The 17,735-nt window shown below is 40.4% G+C and overlaps 1 protein-coding gene across 1 annotated transcript in view; it reads right to left on the reverse strand.

Annotated features, from left to right (window-relative positions):
• PTPRT (protein tyrosine phosphatase receptor type T) overlaps positions 1–17,735 on the reverse strand; it is a 1,090,723-nt gene that overhangs the window by 227,915 nt on the left and 845,073 nt on the right. Inside the window, exon 12 of the mRNA XM_065919188.1 lies at positions 7,459–7,732. Coding sequence (XP_065775260.1) covers positions 7,459–7,732 — 274 coding nt within the window. The remainder of the gene's footprint in view (positions 1–7,458; positions 7,733–17,735) is intronic.

Raw genomic sequence — 17,735 nt, forward strand, 5'->3', positions numbered from 1 at the left:
AACAGACTCACAGACAACAAGAAGCAGTTTGTACTCTCATCCATTCATCAAATGATGACTGTTACACTCTGTGTTAAATACTGTACTCAGTACGGAGAATACAACAGCAAACAAGAGTTCCTACTTCCTGGGGCTCTAAGTCTAATGAGACAGGCATGCACTGCAAACAAACAAACAAAAACTAGTGCAACTAAAAATACGCAGTGTTGCAAAGAACAGGTCAACAAATAGTGAGGGCTGATGTGGATGGTTCTTAGATAATACGGTTGGAAAGTTCCCAGAGGATATGACACTGAAGATGACACCTGAAAACTGAAAAGGTACCAGTTCTTCAAAGAATGAAGAAGAGAGACTAGGATAAAATAACAGCCTGTGTGAGACTCCTGGAGTGAGAAAAAATATCTCGGAGTGTATGAGAAATAGTGTCTTAGAAAATGGTTCAAGGGAGGAAAGGTAGTTGAAATGTAGCAAGCATGGTTTAACTATATCTGGAGCACAATTCTAGGTTCTGGGCATTCCTTTCATGGAGAGCATTGTAAAAAGGAGTCTGTCTATGAGAGAACAGAAAATATAAACAGAATGAAAGAGGTATAGAAATCATAGTGTATGAGAAGTAGAAGTAATTGCATATTAAATATCAATGAAAGATGGCCTGGGTGGACAGGGATTCTGGCTGATACTGTCATATTTTCTCCAAAAGGCTGACGTGGTAAAGAACAGTTCGATTTGTTCAAATCAATACAAGTGTCCAAGACTATAGAGTTAAGGAGGCAGAATTTGGCTTTATAGAAAGGAGAAAGTTCTAACTATTGTACCTGTTTAACAAAGGAAGCAACTTTTCCCTCCAAAGAATTGCAGTCGTCAAGCTGAGGCTATATAATGCCTTGCCAAGAACATTTTATTAGAGATTTCTATGTTGGCTTCTGGTGTACATAAGATGACACTTCAAAATCATCCAATTCTAAAATGCTATAGATTTGTAATGGTTGTACCCGAAAGAAATGGTTACAATATGGCCTAATTCCCGACAGGCGCTGAAAATTCAGCACCAAGGACAGTGCTTCAGCAGCTGGGACTGCCCTTTGCTATTATTATTTGTAAGAAAGCATAAATAGGGGGGAGGAGCCAAGACGGCGGAGGAGTAGGACGGGGAGACCACTTTCTCTCCTACAAATTCATCAAAAGCATAACTGATGGGGAATACGTGTAACTATATGGCTGATTCATGTCAATGTATGAGAAAACCCACTGAAATGTTGTAAAGTGATTGGCCTCCAACTAATAAAATAATATTAAAAAAAAAATAAAATAAACTTTACCAAAAAAAAAAAAAAAAAAAAAGCATAACTGAACGCAGAGCAAACTTCACAAAACAACTTCTGATCGCTAGCTGAGGTCATCAGGCGCCCAGAAAAGCAGCCCATTGTCTTCGAAAGGAGTGCTGTATAGTTGGAGAAGTCCTGAGACTACAGGAAGAATAAAACTGAAATCCAGAGGCAGGAGACTTAAGCCCAAAACCTGAGAACACCAGAAAACTCCTGACCACATGGAACTTTAAGTAATAAGTGACCATCCAAAAGCCTCCATACCTACACTGAAACCAACCACCACCCAAGAGTCAATAAGTTTTAGAGCAAGACATACCACGCAAATTCTCCAGCAACTTATCCAGCAACGCAGGAACATAGCCCTGAACGTCAACATACAGACTACCCAAGGTCACACCTAACACATAGACCCATCTCAAAACTCATTACTGGGCACCCCATTGCTCTCCAAAGAGAAGAAATCAAGTTCCACGCACCAGAACACCAACGCAAGCTTCCCTAACCAGGAAACCTTGACAAGCCAATCGTCTAACCCCACCCACTGAGTAAAACCTCCACAATAAAAAGGAACCACAGACCTCCAGAATACAGAAAGCCTGCTCCAGACACAGCAATCTAAACAAGATGAAAAGGCAAAGAAACACCCAACAGGTAAAGGAACATGAAAAATGCCCACCAAGTCAAACAAAAGAGGAGGAGATAGGGAATCTACCTGAAAAAGAATTTAGAATAATGATAATAAAAATGATCCAAAATCTTGAAAACAAAATGGAGTTACAGATAAATAGCCTGCAGACAAAGATTGAGAAGATGCAAGAAATGTTTAATAAAGACCTAGAAGAAATAAAAAAGAGTCCATTAAAAATGAATAATGCAAAGAATGAGATCAAAAACACTCTGGAGGGAACCAAGAGTAGAATAACAGAGAGAGAAGATAGGATAAGTGAGGTAGAAGATAAAATGGTGGAAATAAATGAAGCAGAGAGGAAAAAAGAAAAAAGGATCAAAAGAAATGAGGACAACATCAGGGACCTCTGGGACAATGTGAAACGCCCCAACATTCGAATCATAGGAGTCCCAGAAGAAGAAAGCATAAATAGGCAAATGAGGTATTACCAATGTGATCAAAATTCCCAACCTAAGTGCCTGTAAACAATTCACACTTCATGAAAGTGGCTGGGAGGACTCTGAGTACCTGTCTCATAACACATAATACTTGGACTCTCCATAGTGTTTGGAGGACTCAGTTGAATTATTCCACATTTCTTTAGTTCACTGTGGAGTTTACCAAATGTCTTTACTCTTATCCTAATAATAGTTAAGATTAAATGAGTGACCTCCACATTCCTAAACCGAATAATCTGACACATTATTTTACTTCTCCCTCCCTCCTTCCCTCTCTCCCTCTCTCCCTTCCCTACTAGAATATAACTGCTATGAGGGTAGGGGTTTCTTTGCCTGTTTGGCTTACTGCTTTATTCCAAGCACTCAGAGATAAAAGTGCCTTTTGGCGGGGCACATATTGTGCTTGCTAGATGTTTACTTAGTTAATCAATCACATCTAACTCTTTTAATAGGTAACTTAAAAGTCACCCAGTTACGGGGTTTTATGTATAAGTAGTCTGACTGTAAAGGTTAAATATCTAACCACTCTGCTAAGCTGAAAAACTATCCTTAATATTCATAGAATAAATATATATGGCCCCTAAAATTCTCTTACCCTGTTCTGATGTTCTAGCTGAAACTTTAGATGGAAATGGAAGCAATGAAATTGATTGATAGTAAATCATTCAACCTTGCCCACAACCATCCTGCAACAAATGGCCATTTCTGCTTTCCTTTAATTCATTTTAATGTAATATAACTTTGCCCTAACCTTTGTTTTTAATCTTCTAGAGATATAGATTTGCTGAATTCTGGTTTTTACTTGACTCAAGACATTTTACCCCTTCATGAAGAGAGCAAAGCATCACTTTAAAAAAATCAAATAGAGTGCTTCTGTTTTCTGGCTTGCTTTATAGTTACAGATTTTCATGTTTACTTATAGTTTCCTTTGTTTCTTCCATTTTCTTTGTAGATTGCTGTTTTCTGGCTTTCTATGATAGATTGGAAGGCTGCCTTTTTGTTTTAAAAAAGAATACTTAAAAAAAAAAAAACCTTGGTATCAAAAATAAAGTAGTCATTATTTATTCCATCCTGTCCAAAGTGGGAAAATTAGCAGATTTTTATTTACATTCATCAATTCTTCAACTCTTTCTCAGTTTTTGTTGATATAAGAGTGAGTTACATCCCCAGATAACAGCTGTAAATTTTTTATATCTTTAAGTAACTGTTTAATATTAACATCTTTGCAATGTGTTTAGAACAATTATTTTAGCATTAATATGATATTTAATTAGTTTCCAGGTTCACTATGTGTCTTTTTATTTGATATTTCTCTCTTTGCAATTTCTTTCTTTTGATTCATTGTTTGGCCAACTACTCTGTCTGTATGATTTTATAGAAGCAGGGCCGGTGGGAGCCTCTGGATGGTGAGAATGTCTTTGTGATACGTTTACATAAGAACAACAACTTGGCCGATAAGAAATTTGCAGGCTATAACATTTTCTCCTCAAAAATCCTCCAGGCTTAACTGCATTGTCTGCTCCCCTTTATGATACAGAGCAAGCTGAGGGACCAAGCAGAGGCTTGTCAGACTGACGATGACTTTCCTGTTCCTATGTCTCTTTTACCAAACTCTTTTCAGTAAAAGTTAATACTATGCAATAATTTGAAATGGTGCGTAGTTTTTTTTTCTTGCCAGAAAGATACAATACTCTGAGTGCCCAGCTCCCACAGCTTTTCCCTCTATGTTCCTGTGAGGCAGACGACACCCTCAAGACACCTGGCATAAGCAACCATCCAATTCTATTCCTGCTTGGGCTTCACTGCAGCCAATCTTAGGCCCCAGATGAGGGTACATGTGGCGTGGGATCAAAGGCATGAGTAACTAAACGGTCATATTTATCTTGGAACCAGGAGTAGAAACTGCCTCTTAGATGAGATAGCTTCAGAGTGGGGTGACTTTTGCCCCTAAAGACAAACCCTCATGTCTTCCAAAGGGGGGTCTAGGGCTTCCCTGGTGGCTCAGTGGTAAAGAATCCACTGCCGATGCAGGAGACACAGGTTCGAGCTGTGGTCCAGGAAGATACCACGTCTCAGAGCAACTAAGCCCGTGTGCCACAACTACTGAGCCTGTGCTCTCGAGACCATGCACTGCAGCAAGTGAAGCCTGGCCGCCTGGAGCCAGTGCTCCACAACAAGAGAAACTACCACAATGAGAAGCTCACGCACTACAACTAGAGAATATCCCCCACTTATCACAAGTAGAGAAAAAGCCTGTGCAGAAGACCCAGCACAGCCAGAATAAAGTAGTTTTTAAAAAAGGGGATCTATTGCATGACGTCTGGGGAGCAAGACCTCCAATATTCCTCCTACCTCATCTGCTGCTCTTCTAGGACCTACCATGCTCAGGTTGGAGAAATTGCTCCTGGGGTCCAGTTTCCTAGGTTCTGTAGATTTGCTCTGTTGTTGGGTTTTTAAGAGAATCTTGGGAGGAATGTGATAGCAGGTGACGTGAATGTAGCTATGACTCTGTTCCACAGCATGGAAACCCAACAGCACTTCTTGATATGTTGCCAAGAGCAGGGAAAGCCACTCTTTCTTAGGGCTGTGCCAAACCAAGAAACTGGCTAATATGGGATACAGAGACAGGCTCCCAGATGCTTCTGGCCATCTTGACATCTTCCTCCTCAGTGTATCAGAGTGTTGTATGAAGAGGCCAGATCACAGGTGCAAGGCAGTCTGGCAGCTTCTTTTTGTAGTTTTATACTCTCTGTGAGGAATGTTCCTTGAAGCAGCAATGGATGCAGAAATGAAATACCAATGTGGAATCTATAAATGGTTATGTGGACATTTTAAATGTGAAGTAGTTTCTCAATCCAGATTTCTCATGAAGTAACGACGGCCACTAACAGACTAGACTATCTTGGCCACCCAGCACCTACACAGGCTATTCTCTAAGGACTTCAACAACAAATCTTGCTTTTGTTTCAGGTTTTCCTATCCCAGTGAGCTTCTCACTCCTCCAGACACACTGTGGAATGTGACACATACCAGATTCCCTTACGGTTACAGAAGCGTTTCGAGGGCACATACTACATAATCTTAATATGAACTACAGGGCTTAGCATATGTCACTGTTCATTATATATCTGTTGAATGAAATATGGCAACCTGGAATATGTCCATAAAAACATCATAGACGGAAGATACTTGAGTACGAGAGGAACTAAAGATAGTTAGCTTGCAGAGTATAAGACCAGATGGATTTGTGTGTGTCTAGAGGAGAAGTGAACTGAAAAAAAAAAAATACCACCTAAGAAGGTGATTGCATTGGCTCTATTGGGACCTAAAAGTATGGATCAAGAGCAATGGGTGGAAGCTATAATAAAAGATTTACTTAAGTCAATTAAAAAAAAAAAAAAGACCACAGCCCCCACAAAGATCAGCAAGTTATCATATAAAGAAGTGAGTTATTTGTTACTGGAGTTATTCAAGAATAAGCACTGACATCATCAAATAACAGATGCTGGAAAGGATGTGGAAGAAAGGGAACCCTCCTATGTCGCTGGTGGGAAAGTAAATTGGTGCAGCTACTGTGCAGAATATTATGGAGGTTCCTTAAAAAACTAAAAGTAGAGTTGCCATATGATCCAGCAACTCCACTCCTGGGCATGTTTCCAGAGAAAATCTTAATCTTAAAAGATATATACATCCTAATGTTGACAGCAGCACGCTACAATAGCCAAGACATGAAAACAACCTAAATGTCCGTTGACAGTTGAATGGATAAAGAAGATGTGGTATACATACACAATGGAATCCCACTCAGCCATGAAAAGAATGGAATAATGTCATTTGCAGCAACATGGATGGGCCTACGGACTATCACACTAAGTGAAGTAAGTCAGGCAGAGAAAGACAAATACCATATAATGCTTATATGTGGATTCTAAAAAATACGGTCAAATGAACTTATTTACAACAGAGAAACAGACCCACAGACATAAAGAACACTTATGAACACACTTATGGTTACCAAAGGGGGAAAAGGGTAGGAGAAGGACAAATTAGAAGTTTGGGATTAACGTATACAAACTATTATATAAAAGACAAACAACAAGGTCCTACTATATAGCACAGGGAACTAGATTCAATATCCTGTAATAAACCGTAATGCAAAAGAATATGAAAAATATGTGTATATGTAACTGAATATATATATATGTGTGTGTGTGTGTGTACTGAATCACTTTGCAGTACACAAGAACATAACACGACATTGTAAAACAACAACACTTCACTTTTTTCTTTTTAAAAAGGGATAAACACTAACATCTGTTCACTGTGATATTGTTATGTTGACTGAGGCACTGTCTTGCGTCTAGGGGAAGGGAGGGAGATACTAGATGACCTTTCAGATCCTTTCCAGCCCTGTGATCTTGTGAGTTATGACTGACACCTCTTATTAACCAAAAAAAAAAAAAAAAAAAAAAAAAAAACCAGAAAATAAAAACTGACACAGAAAAGGTTACCTTGTCTTTGAGAGAAAAGCATTTTCTAATGTGACTACCAGTAACGAGAAAGTGGTTAGTAGTCACTGATTAACTAAAATAGGTATGTTTAGGGCATTTGTAGAAATCACATTTATAGGTATGCTGTTATAGATGAGAAAATTAAGACTCAAGATCTGAATATGATTTTCCCAAGTGGAACACCTTTCTATCCTCTAATTCAGCGGTCTGAGAATATTTTCTGTAAAGGGTCACAGAGTAAATACTTTAGGTGGCAAAGAATCTTTGTTGCAACTACTCAAGTGTACTGCTGTAGCATCAGAGCAGCCATATACTATGAAAATGAATAGGCATCACTGTATTAAAAAAACAACCCCCTCCACCCAACAAAAGGCTGATCTGGATGCTTTGGTCCATGGGCCTTCACATGCCAACCTCTCTCTAAAGCGATGCTGCCTTCTCATCTAAGAATAGGAAAACAAGGCAAGAAATGGCCTCCATTTGGCCATACTTACTCCGTTTGCTTTGCTGAGGGCCTGGAAGTAGATGCTGTAGCTTTTCAGAGGAGAAAGAGGAGGGTTCCAGTAGCCATTGTATGTCTTGTTGTCACCCACTGTAAATGGCTGGGTGACAGGCAGGTTGGCAGGCTTCAGTTCGGCAGCAAAGTAGTGCAGAGAATCAAGGCTGGAGGCGTTCCTGTAGCTCACCGGCACTGAAAAGCACTCGATGATGTCAGCTGCCCTCCGTGACTTCTGAAGCCGCTCTTCCTTGACAACCAGCTGATAAACACTGAATAGGAAAGAGGAGAGGCAGATCAGCAACTCTCTGGGGGGATGAACTTGTTATTTACCATCATCACTTCTATGACTGAAACCTCCCTCCAGAGTTTCAGACTTCTAAACCTGCCGCTTTGCAGAAACAGATCTCCATTTAGATGTTCCAAAGGGCCGGTTCACACTGGATATGCAGGATATGCAAAATGCAACTTGGTTTCAACCCCTACAAACCTGCATGCTCTGCCTCCTCCATTTCTTTCCTTAGTGAGGGGAGCACTGTTCATCAACTGGCCAGATCTTGATTCTGGGGGCTCATCCTCATTTCCTACCTCCTTGGTTTTCACTCTGCTCCTCTAATCAGCAAGCTCTGTTGACGTGACATCAGCAATTTGCACCTGCCCTTCCCCTTTGTTCTCTTCCCATATATTTTAGAGGTGGGGCACTTCCCCGTCTCTTAGCTGAACTCAGCTGGTCTCTTCGCCTCTAATTTATGTGATCAACTCACCAGTCAATCCACTGACCTCCCTAAACATAAACATTGTCACTCTTCAAGCACTTTGACAGACTCTCCACTATCTGAACGATATAATCTAGACTCCTCATCCTGGCACTTGGGGGCACTTTGTGTCTGGTTTGTAAACTACCTCTCAGAGAGTCTTACGGTAGGCCCCTGATTGCAGCTTATCCAGAACCCCTGCTACTGCACAAACATCCTTTGGGTCCTATCCCGTGCCATCACCAACTGGTGCTTCCTCCATCTGCAGTGCCCTCTCATTCTACCCACTTCTGCTTGTGGAAGCCTTTCTCTAAAAGCTAGGCCTGTCTTTCGTCTCCTCCATGCAGCAGGTCTAGGTCTTCCAAATGTGAACGAGTAGGTCTTCCCCCCTACTCAACTCTCCTACCACTGATTAATGGCTGTCTGCCTGGGACAGCAATAACGTGAGCTTGGATCTGCTGTTTCTCTGGCTGGACAGTGACCTTTAAGACAGTGGCAGTTGTGGCTTAGATGTCTCTGCTTCACTCTCTCTCTGTCCACACACTGCTCAGCAAATTGCCTGATACCTGTGTGCTGATCAGTGAATACTTGTTCAAGTGGACCAAACTGAACTAAATTGAAAAGAAGCCAGAAACCCAATCTGACGGAATGTAGAAATCCAATTCAAGAGAAAGTGATTCCTCTAGGTTCCTGTCTAGTGATTGCACACATTTCCCTCAACTTAGAAGGATGTAAGAAGCTGTTAATGTGTGAAGAGAGATGCCCAAGGCTTTATTAAACACCAACAGTAAGCCAAATGGGTAGGCTATGGAGAGAAGCAAATCATCTCTCCAGGGGTCAGTCTGTAACCCCACTGCCCCTTCCTCTCCACCAATCTAATTACTGAGGATTCACTTGTCAATTCAACCAAACTCAGCAGCCAGACCAGAGATGAGGGTGCTGAGGCTGCGAGGCAGAGTGCCCCATGAGTGTCAAACTGCAGCAAGAGTAGAGATCCAGACTCTCAATGCATAGTTCAGTATCTTTTCTTTTTCTCTACCTTCCTTCCTACTCCATAAGCCAACAAAACAAACAGAGGGCCTTCCAAGCATTTTGTGTGTTTGTTTTACTCGGCGGCTGAAATTGTACAGCTCCATCCCACCCAGCCTCGTCTGAAATCACAAAGGCTAGCAAAGGGTATTTTTTTGGGTTAAACTGTGTTGTCAACATACGGTTTCCATACAATTGGGATTAATGTGCCAGAGCACAGCCAGCAGCTCCCTGAGGCCCACTGTGTCTACAGCTTGTCCATTCAGAGGCAAATGTGCAATTGCAGCCAGAAAGCTGTAAACTATTTTGTCATATAAATCTTTCTGCCAGGAATCTAGGCTCTCTGAAAGATCTGGGACCTCTGATTAAGGAGGAGGAAGGGAAGAAACAGTCACACGAACTGTGCAACCTTCCTTCCCCTGACACACATGCTTTAGGAAGAGGTCGGAGAAAGAAGCAAGAGAGTGGGCATTATTTGTGTTTCTGTGCTAACTTCACTCTCATCATCATTCTCTTGAAAACATATTTATTGAAGCTCTTTTCAGCATGCTGGTGATGATTAAATCACACCTAAATGAGAACACCGCCCGCAATCATATCTCTAGGGTTGGAATAAACTATTCAGGATTGTTTGTAAAGAGAGAGGATTTTAGTTTTTAAGTAGAGAATCCTGGGGAGTATGAGAGAATAAAATATTCTTCTTATTCTATGCTCACCTCACAACATTTACTCACACGTTTCCCTTCCCGTGACACCTTCTCCATTTCTCTCAATGAGAAGGCGGACATTGATGACCATATTTTCCTCATAATTTTTCCTAAGGGTCTCTTCTTACAGGACCTGAAACCTGGGCTGTAGCATCATCTCAATGCATAAGGCCAAGGCTCATCTGTACCTCCTTTCATCCCCTCACCTTCAATGTCCATCATTCATCCTCTTTCTAATGTGACTGACAACCCGCACCCCTCTCCTTCCTTGACTTTTCAGACCCAGGCTACCCGGAAACTTCTGCATTTTAGTTTCAGTGTTTCCTGAGACAAGAAAACTCTACTCTGGTCCCAGACCCAAAACCCCAGCTCTCAAAGGACAGTTGTCTTAGATGCCTTTAAGAGCAAAACCTGTAGGCACCTCTGCAAGCTTTGGAGCACTGTGCCGCTGGACCCTAATGCCTCTTCTGCTGTTCAGACTGATATGATAGATGATGACTCACGCTTCTCTGACCACTCACCACTGAGGGGTACCAACACCCTTTCAGACCATGACTCCATCACAGACATATCCTGTGATGCCCTTTCTCTACCCGGGGAAGAGGCTTCTAGTCAGAGGCTGAATCCATCCATGGTCAGTTGATTTCTGACAAAAATTTCAAGACAATTTGATGACAGAGGGATAATCTTTTAAGCAAATGATGCTAGGTCAACTGACTATCCACATGCAAGAATCTAAACTTAAATTCACATTAGACATTTCTCTGTACAGCAGTAATTAACACAACATAAAAACTTATCTATACTTCAATTTAAAAAAAACCTTGTTCACAAAAAATAAACATTAAAAAAAGTTCACATTATACACAAGAACAGAACCCATAATAACCCTAACTGTAAGAGCTAAAGTTATAAATTCTCTAGCACAAAACACAGGAGAAAATTTTCATGACCTTGGATTATGGAAAGGGTGTGTGAGTACAACACCAAAAGTATGATCTGCAAATGGAGGGAGGGAAAGATCAATTTGATATCATCAGATTTTTAAAAACTGGTTTCAGAAGGTGCTATTCAGCAAATGAAAAGACAAGCTACCCATTGAGAGGAAATATTTGCAAATTTTATGTATGATTACTCTCCTCCAACATATATAATGATCCATTAATAGTCAATAATAAAAACACAAATTACTCAAATTGAAAGTTGGCAAAATATTTGATTAGACATTTCACTAAAGGTAAAATACAAGTGGTTTATAAACTCATGGAAAAAATGGTCAATTTAAAGAGCTGTGACCAAGATGGTGGAGCAGGAAGACCCAGAGCTAAAGCTCCTCCCATGGGTATGCCAAAATTACTACTACTTACAGAGTAGCTATCAATGAAAGTGACCTGAAGACTAGCCTCAAATATTTTCCAAAACTGAAGATATAAAAAAGAAACCAAATTTTTCTGTGGAATCTAGAAAGCAAACCATTCAATATTACAGTAATATCAGATTAATCCAAGTCTATGCCCCAACCACTAATTCTGAAGAAGGTGAAGTTGAACAGTACTATGAAGACTACCAGACCTTCTAAAACTAACACCAAAAAAAAGATGTCCCTTTTATCATAGGAGACTGGAATGCAAAAGTAGGAAGTCAAGAGATACCTAGATACCTGGAATAACAGGCAAGTGTGGCCTTGGAGTACAAAATGAAGCAGGGCAAAGGTTAACAGAGTTTTGCCAAGAGAATGCACTGGTCAAAGCAAACACCCTCTTCCAACGACACAAGAGACGATGACTCTACACATGGACATCACCAGATGGTCAATGCCAAAATCACACTGATTATATTATTTGCAGCTGAAGATGGAGATGCTCTATACAATCAGCAGAAACAAGATGGGGAGCTGACTGTAGCTCAGATCATGAACTCTTTATTGCAAAATTCAGGCCTAAGTTGACGAAAGTAGGGACAACCACTAGACCATTCAGTTCAGCTGAGTTGCTCAGTCGTGTCCGACTCCTTGCGACCCCATGAATCACAGCACGCCAGGCCTCCCTGTCCATCACCAACTCCCGGAGTTTACTCAAACTCATGTCCATCAAGTCAGTGATGCCATCCAACCATCTCATCCTCTGTTGTATACTTCTCCTCCTGCTCCCAATCCCTCCCAGCATCAGGGTCTTTTCCAATGAGTCAACTCCTTGCATTAGGTGGCCAAAGTATTGGAGTTTCAGCTTCAGCATCAGTCCTTCCAATGAACACCCAGGACTTATCTCCTTTAGGATGGACAGGTTGGATCTCCTTGCAGTCCAAGGGACTCTCAAGAGTCTTCTCCAACACCGCAGTTCAGAAGCATCAATTCTTTGGTGCTCAGTCTTCTTCACAGTCCAACTCTCACATCCATACATGACCACTGGAAAAACCATAGCCTTGTCTAGACAGACTTTTGTTGGCAAGGTAATGTCTCTGCTTTTTAATATGCTATCTAGGTTGGTCATAACTTTCCTTCCAAGGAGTAAGCATCTTTTATTTTCATGGCTGCAATCACCATTCAAGTATGACCTAAATCAAATCCCTTATGATTATACAGTGGAAGTGACAAATAGAGTCAAGGGATTAGATCTGATAGGCAGAATGCCTGATGAACTATGGGCAGAAGTTTGTGACATTGTACGGGAGACAGGGATCAAAACCATCCCCAAGAAAAAGAAATGGAAAAACACAAAATCTTTGTCTGAGGAGGCCTTACAAATAACTGATAAAAAAAAAAAAAGAGAGAGAAGTGAAAGGCAAAGGAGAAAAGGAAAGCTATACCCATCTGAATTCAGAGTTCCAAAGAATAGCAAGGAAAGGTAAGAAAGTCTTCCTCAGGGATCAATGCAAACAAATAGAGGAAAACAATACACTGGGGAAGACTAGAGATTTCTTCAAGAAAATTAGAGATACAAAGGGAACATTTCAGCAAAGATGGGCATAATAAAGGACAGAAATGGTATGGACCTAACAGAAGCAGAAGATATTAAGAAGAGATGGTAAGAATATACAGAAGAACTATACAAAAAATATCTTAATGACCCAATAATCATGATGGTGTGATTACTCACCGAGAGCCAGACATCCTGGAATCCAAAGTCAAGTGGGCCTTAGGAAGTTATCACTATGAACAAAGCTAATGGAGGTGATGGAATTCCAGCTGAGCTATTTCAAATCCTAAAAGACGATGCTGTAAAAGTGCTGCACTCAATATGCCAGCAAATTTGGAAAACAGCAGTGGCCACAGGACTGAAAAAGGTCAGTTTTCATTCCAGTCCCAAAGAAAGGCAATGCCAAAGAATGTTCAAAGTATCTCACAATTGCACCCATCTCACATGCTAGCAAAGCAATGCTCAAAATTTCCAAGGGTAGGCTTCAATAGTACATGAATCAAGAACCCAGATGTTCAAGCTGGATTTAGAAAAGACAGAGGAACCAGAGAATAAATTGCCAACATCCACTGGACCATAGAAAAAGCAAGAGAATTCCAGGAAAACATCTACTTCTAATTCATGGACTACACTAATGCCCTTGACTGTGTGGATCACAACAGACTGTGGAAAATTCTTCAAGGGATGGGAACACCATACCACCTTACCTGCCTCCTGAGAAATCTGTATGCAGCTCAAGAAGCAACAGTTAGAACCGGACATGGAACAACAGACTGGTTCAAAATTGGGACAGGAGTACGTCAAGGCTGTATATTGTCACTGTGTTTAACGTATACGCAGAGTACATCATGAGAAATGCCAGACTGGATGAAGCACAAGCTGGAATCAAGACTGCAGGGAGAAATATCAATAACCTCGGATACACAGATGTCACCACCCTTATGGCCGAAAGTGAAGAGGAACTAAAGAGCTCTCTATTAAAGTGAAAAAGGAATGTGAAAAAGCTGGCTTAAAACTCAACAGTTAGAAAACTAAGATCATGGCATCCAGTCCCATCACTTCATGGCAAACAGATGGGGAAACAATGGTAACAGTGAGAGACTATTTTTGGAGGCTCCAAAATCGCTGCAGATGGTGACTGCAGCCATGAAATTAAAAGACATTGCTCCTTGGAAGAAAAGCTATGACCAACCTAAACAGCATACTAAAAAGCAGAAATATTACTTTGCTGACAAAGGTCCGTCTAGTCAAGGCTATGGTTTTTCCAGTAGTCATGTATGGATGTGAGAGTTGGACTATAAAGAAAGCTGAAGGCCGAAGAATTGATGCTTTTGAACTGTGGTGTTGGAGAAGACTCTTGAGAGTCCCTTGGACTGCAAGGAGATCCAACCAGTCCATCCTAAAGGAAACCAGTCCTGAATATTCATTGGAAGGACTGATGCTGAAGTTGAAACTCCAATACTTTGGCCACCTGATGCAAAGAGCTGTCTCACTGGAAAAGACCCTGATGCTGGGAAAGATTGAAGGCAGGAGGAGAAAGGGACGACAGAGGATGAGATGGTTGGATGGCATCTCTGACTCAATGGACATGAGTTTGAGCGAGTTCCGGGAGTTGGTGATGGTCAGGGAAGCCTGGTGTGCTGCATCTATGGGGTCACAAAGAGTAGGGCACAACTGAGAGACTGAACTGAGAAGGTAATGCAAATAAATGCAATACACGCAAAACTGAGACAAATTCACACAGCAAACAAACTAGTGCTTACCAAAGGAGAGAGGTGAGATGGGGGTGGCAAATTATGGCTATGGGATTAAGAGATACGAACTACTATGAGTAAAACAGAGAAACAATACAGTTTATATTATATATAAACAATATTGTTTATTTTATAAACAACTGTTATATTGTTTATATAACAATACAGTTTAATATTTTATAAATAAACTGTATTGCACAGGGAATTATAGCTATTATCTTGCAATAACTTTTAATGGAGTACAGTCTGTAAAAATACTGACTATGCTGTACACCTAAAACTAATATCATATTGTAACTCAGCTATACTTCAATAAAAATAAAAACAGTAAAAAAAATAGAAACACAAAAGAAAAAACAACAACAATTAACCATAACAGAATGGCTATCAGGAAAAAGGCAGACAATTGCAAGTGTTGACAAAGGTACTGGAAAACTGGAACTTTCATACATTGCTATGGGAAAGTCAAATGGTGCAGTCACTAAGGCAAGCAGTTGAGAAGTTCCTTAAAAAGGTAAACATAGAGCTTCCATTCACCAAGCTGTTCCATTTCTAGATATCAATCTAAGTGTGTGTATATAAAAACTTATATGCAAATATTAATAGCATTATTCATAATAGCCCAAAATTAAAACAATCTAATCAATTAACAAATAAATAATATATGATATATTCATGTAATGAAATATTATTCAACAATAAAAGAAACAATTTACTGATATACCCTACAATATGGCTGAAGGTCAAAAACGTTATGCTAAATGAGAGAAGCCAGATGAAAAGGACTATATTATGTGATTCTATTCATATGAAATGTCAAGAAAATGCGAATTCATAGAGACATTACTCAGATTAGTATTTGCCTGGGACTGGAGGTGTGAGCAGGAATCAACTGCACTTGGGTACAGGGTATTTTACGGTATGATAAAAATGTCCTAAAATGAGACTGTGGTGATAGCTGTACAACCCTACAAATTTACTGAATATTATTGAATTGTACACTTAAAAATGAATGAATTTTATGCTATGAAAATTATACCTCAATAAAGCTGTTAAAGAAATGAGGGAAATGGACTGAATAATCTTGGATATTCTTTCTACCTTCAAAAGAGTCTGTGCTTTAGCATTCAACTATGCACACATTTTAACACAAAAATGCAATGATAAACCTTTGCTGTTATTGTACAAGATGGGCTAAGAAACAAGCATGAGCTTTGTAATCCCCACAGAATCTAGCTTTCCAATTACATTCCCCACATTAAGGTCACTCGGAACTATGAAACTGAAATTTACAAGGACGTGTCTTAGTTAGCCAACCTTTACTTCAAGACTCTGGGAATATGTTTTTGTTCATGATTCACTTAGTCACAACAGCCATCAGAGAAGGCAAAGAAATGGGGAAAGGAATACATTTTTGGTGTCAGAGTATATGTGTGTGTGCATCTTTCCCTGGCTTCTGACATCTGTGTGATCTACTGCCCACTCTGTCTTTCATGTATTTATTCATTTATGCATCAGATATTTATTGCGTGACTATAGCGAGGCAGGTCAAAATTTGAATACAACATGGCCCCTGGGCACTAGGAGCTCAGGACTGAGATGGGGAGACATATTAACTGTTTAGTACAATTCAGTAAGGGGAGGACAGAAGGAGGAACTTGGTCAGGGAAGGATTCTGAGAAGAAGGGTGCTTACAGGATGGTGGTGAGGCTTAAAAGAGACAGTGTGTCTGCAGAGTTCTTTCTAAGAGTAAAGTGCTGTTTATAAAAGTTGACTGAAGCCAACTGAACTGCTGCATGCATTATTATTACAGTGTTATCAAACTAGACCACAAAGATTTGCCTGGTTTTCCATTTGGAAAACATCTCCTGTGACTGAATTGCCCTTAATAAATTTAACAAAAGTGGATTTTGAGTAGAAATTTAGAGGACCTAATACTGGGTTGGCCAAAAAGTTCATTCAGGTTTTTCTATAAGAGGTAAAGAAAAAACTTAATTTGGCCAGCCCATCATGTTGTGTAAAGGGTCCATATCAATTCAACTGAAGAGTTCACATTAAATTTTAATTATTAACAAATGAAACCAAAAGAAATCTGAAAATAAGAAACCAGACAGCTTTCTGATGATGGCCAGAGTGTCATGCCATATATTCTTCTCTAATATTTAAAAGTATAACTAGATTTAACTGAGCATGCACTTACTGGGGTGGAGAAATATTTCACATCAAAATGCAGAAGACCTGGCCCTCACGTATTTTCTGTTAATCATCAGCCCTCTCTCATTTGCAATACGACACATAAGTAACTACCATGGTTCTCACTGCAATATATATCTAGAATTTTACCCCTTCCATCATCTCCAAGTTATGACCCTACCAAGCCCCCATGATCTCTTGACTGGATCTACTATGGACTATGATCTACTGCCATAGCTTCCCAGCTGGTCTTCCTGATTCTAATCTTGCCTCCAGCAATCTCAAAATACTGGCTGCAGTGACCCTTTAAAAACATGACCAGGTCATGACACTCCTGTGCTCAAAGGCTCACTCACCTTGAGGGAGTGCTAGTGCCTTGGTTGCATCCAGCTCTTTGCAACCCCATGAACTGTAGCCACCCAGGCTCCTCTATCCATGGAATTCTCCAGGCAAGAAGACTGGAGTGGGTAGCCATTCCCTTTTCCAAGGGATCTTCCTGACCCAGGAATCAAACCCAGGTCTCGTGCATTGCAGGTGGATTCTTTACCATCTGAGCCACCAGGGAAGCCTTACTTAGAGGAAAAGGCAATATCTTTATAATGTCTCCAAGGCCCTGTTATGAGATGTCTTTGCTATTCCTTGAACACCCTCTAGGCATGTTCTCATCTCAAAGCCTTTGATTTGCTACCCTTGATGCCTGAAATGCTCTTCCCTCAGATATATGCAACCCTTTGAAGGTTTGCTTCTTCACTTCTGCCAGTGAAATCATACATGATCACTGTATTTAAAATAGCAACCCTGGGACTTCCCAGATGGTCCAGTGGCTAAGACTCTATATTCCCAGTGCAGGGAGCCTGGGTTCTATCCTTGGTCTGGGAGCTAGAACCCACATGCCACAACTGAAGAGTTCATGTGCTGCAAC

The sequence above is a fragment of the Muntiacus reevesi genome, chromosome 2, assembly GCF_963930625.1.
Source record: "Muntiacus reevesi chromosome 2, mMunRee1.1, whole genome shotgun sequence".
NCBI lineage: Eukaryota > Metazoa > Chordata > Mammalia > Artiodactyla > Cervidae > Muntiacus > Muntiacus reevesi.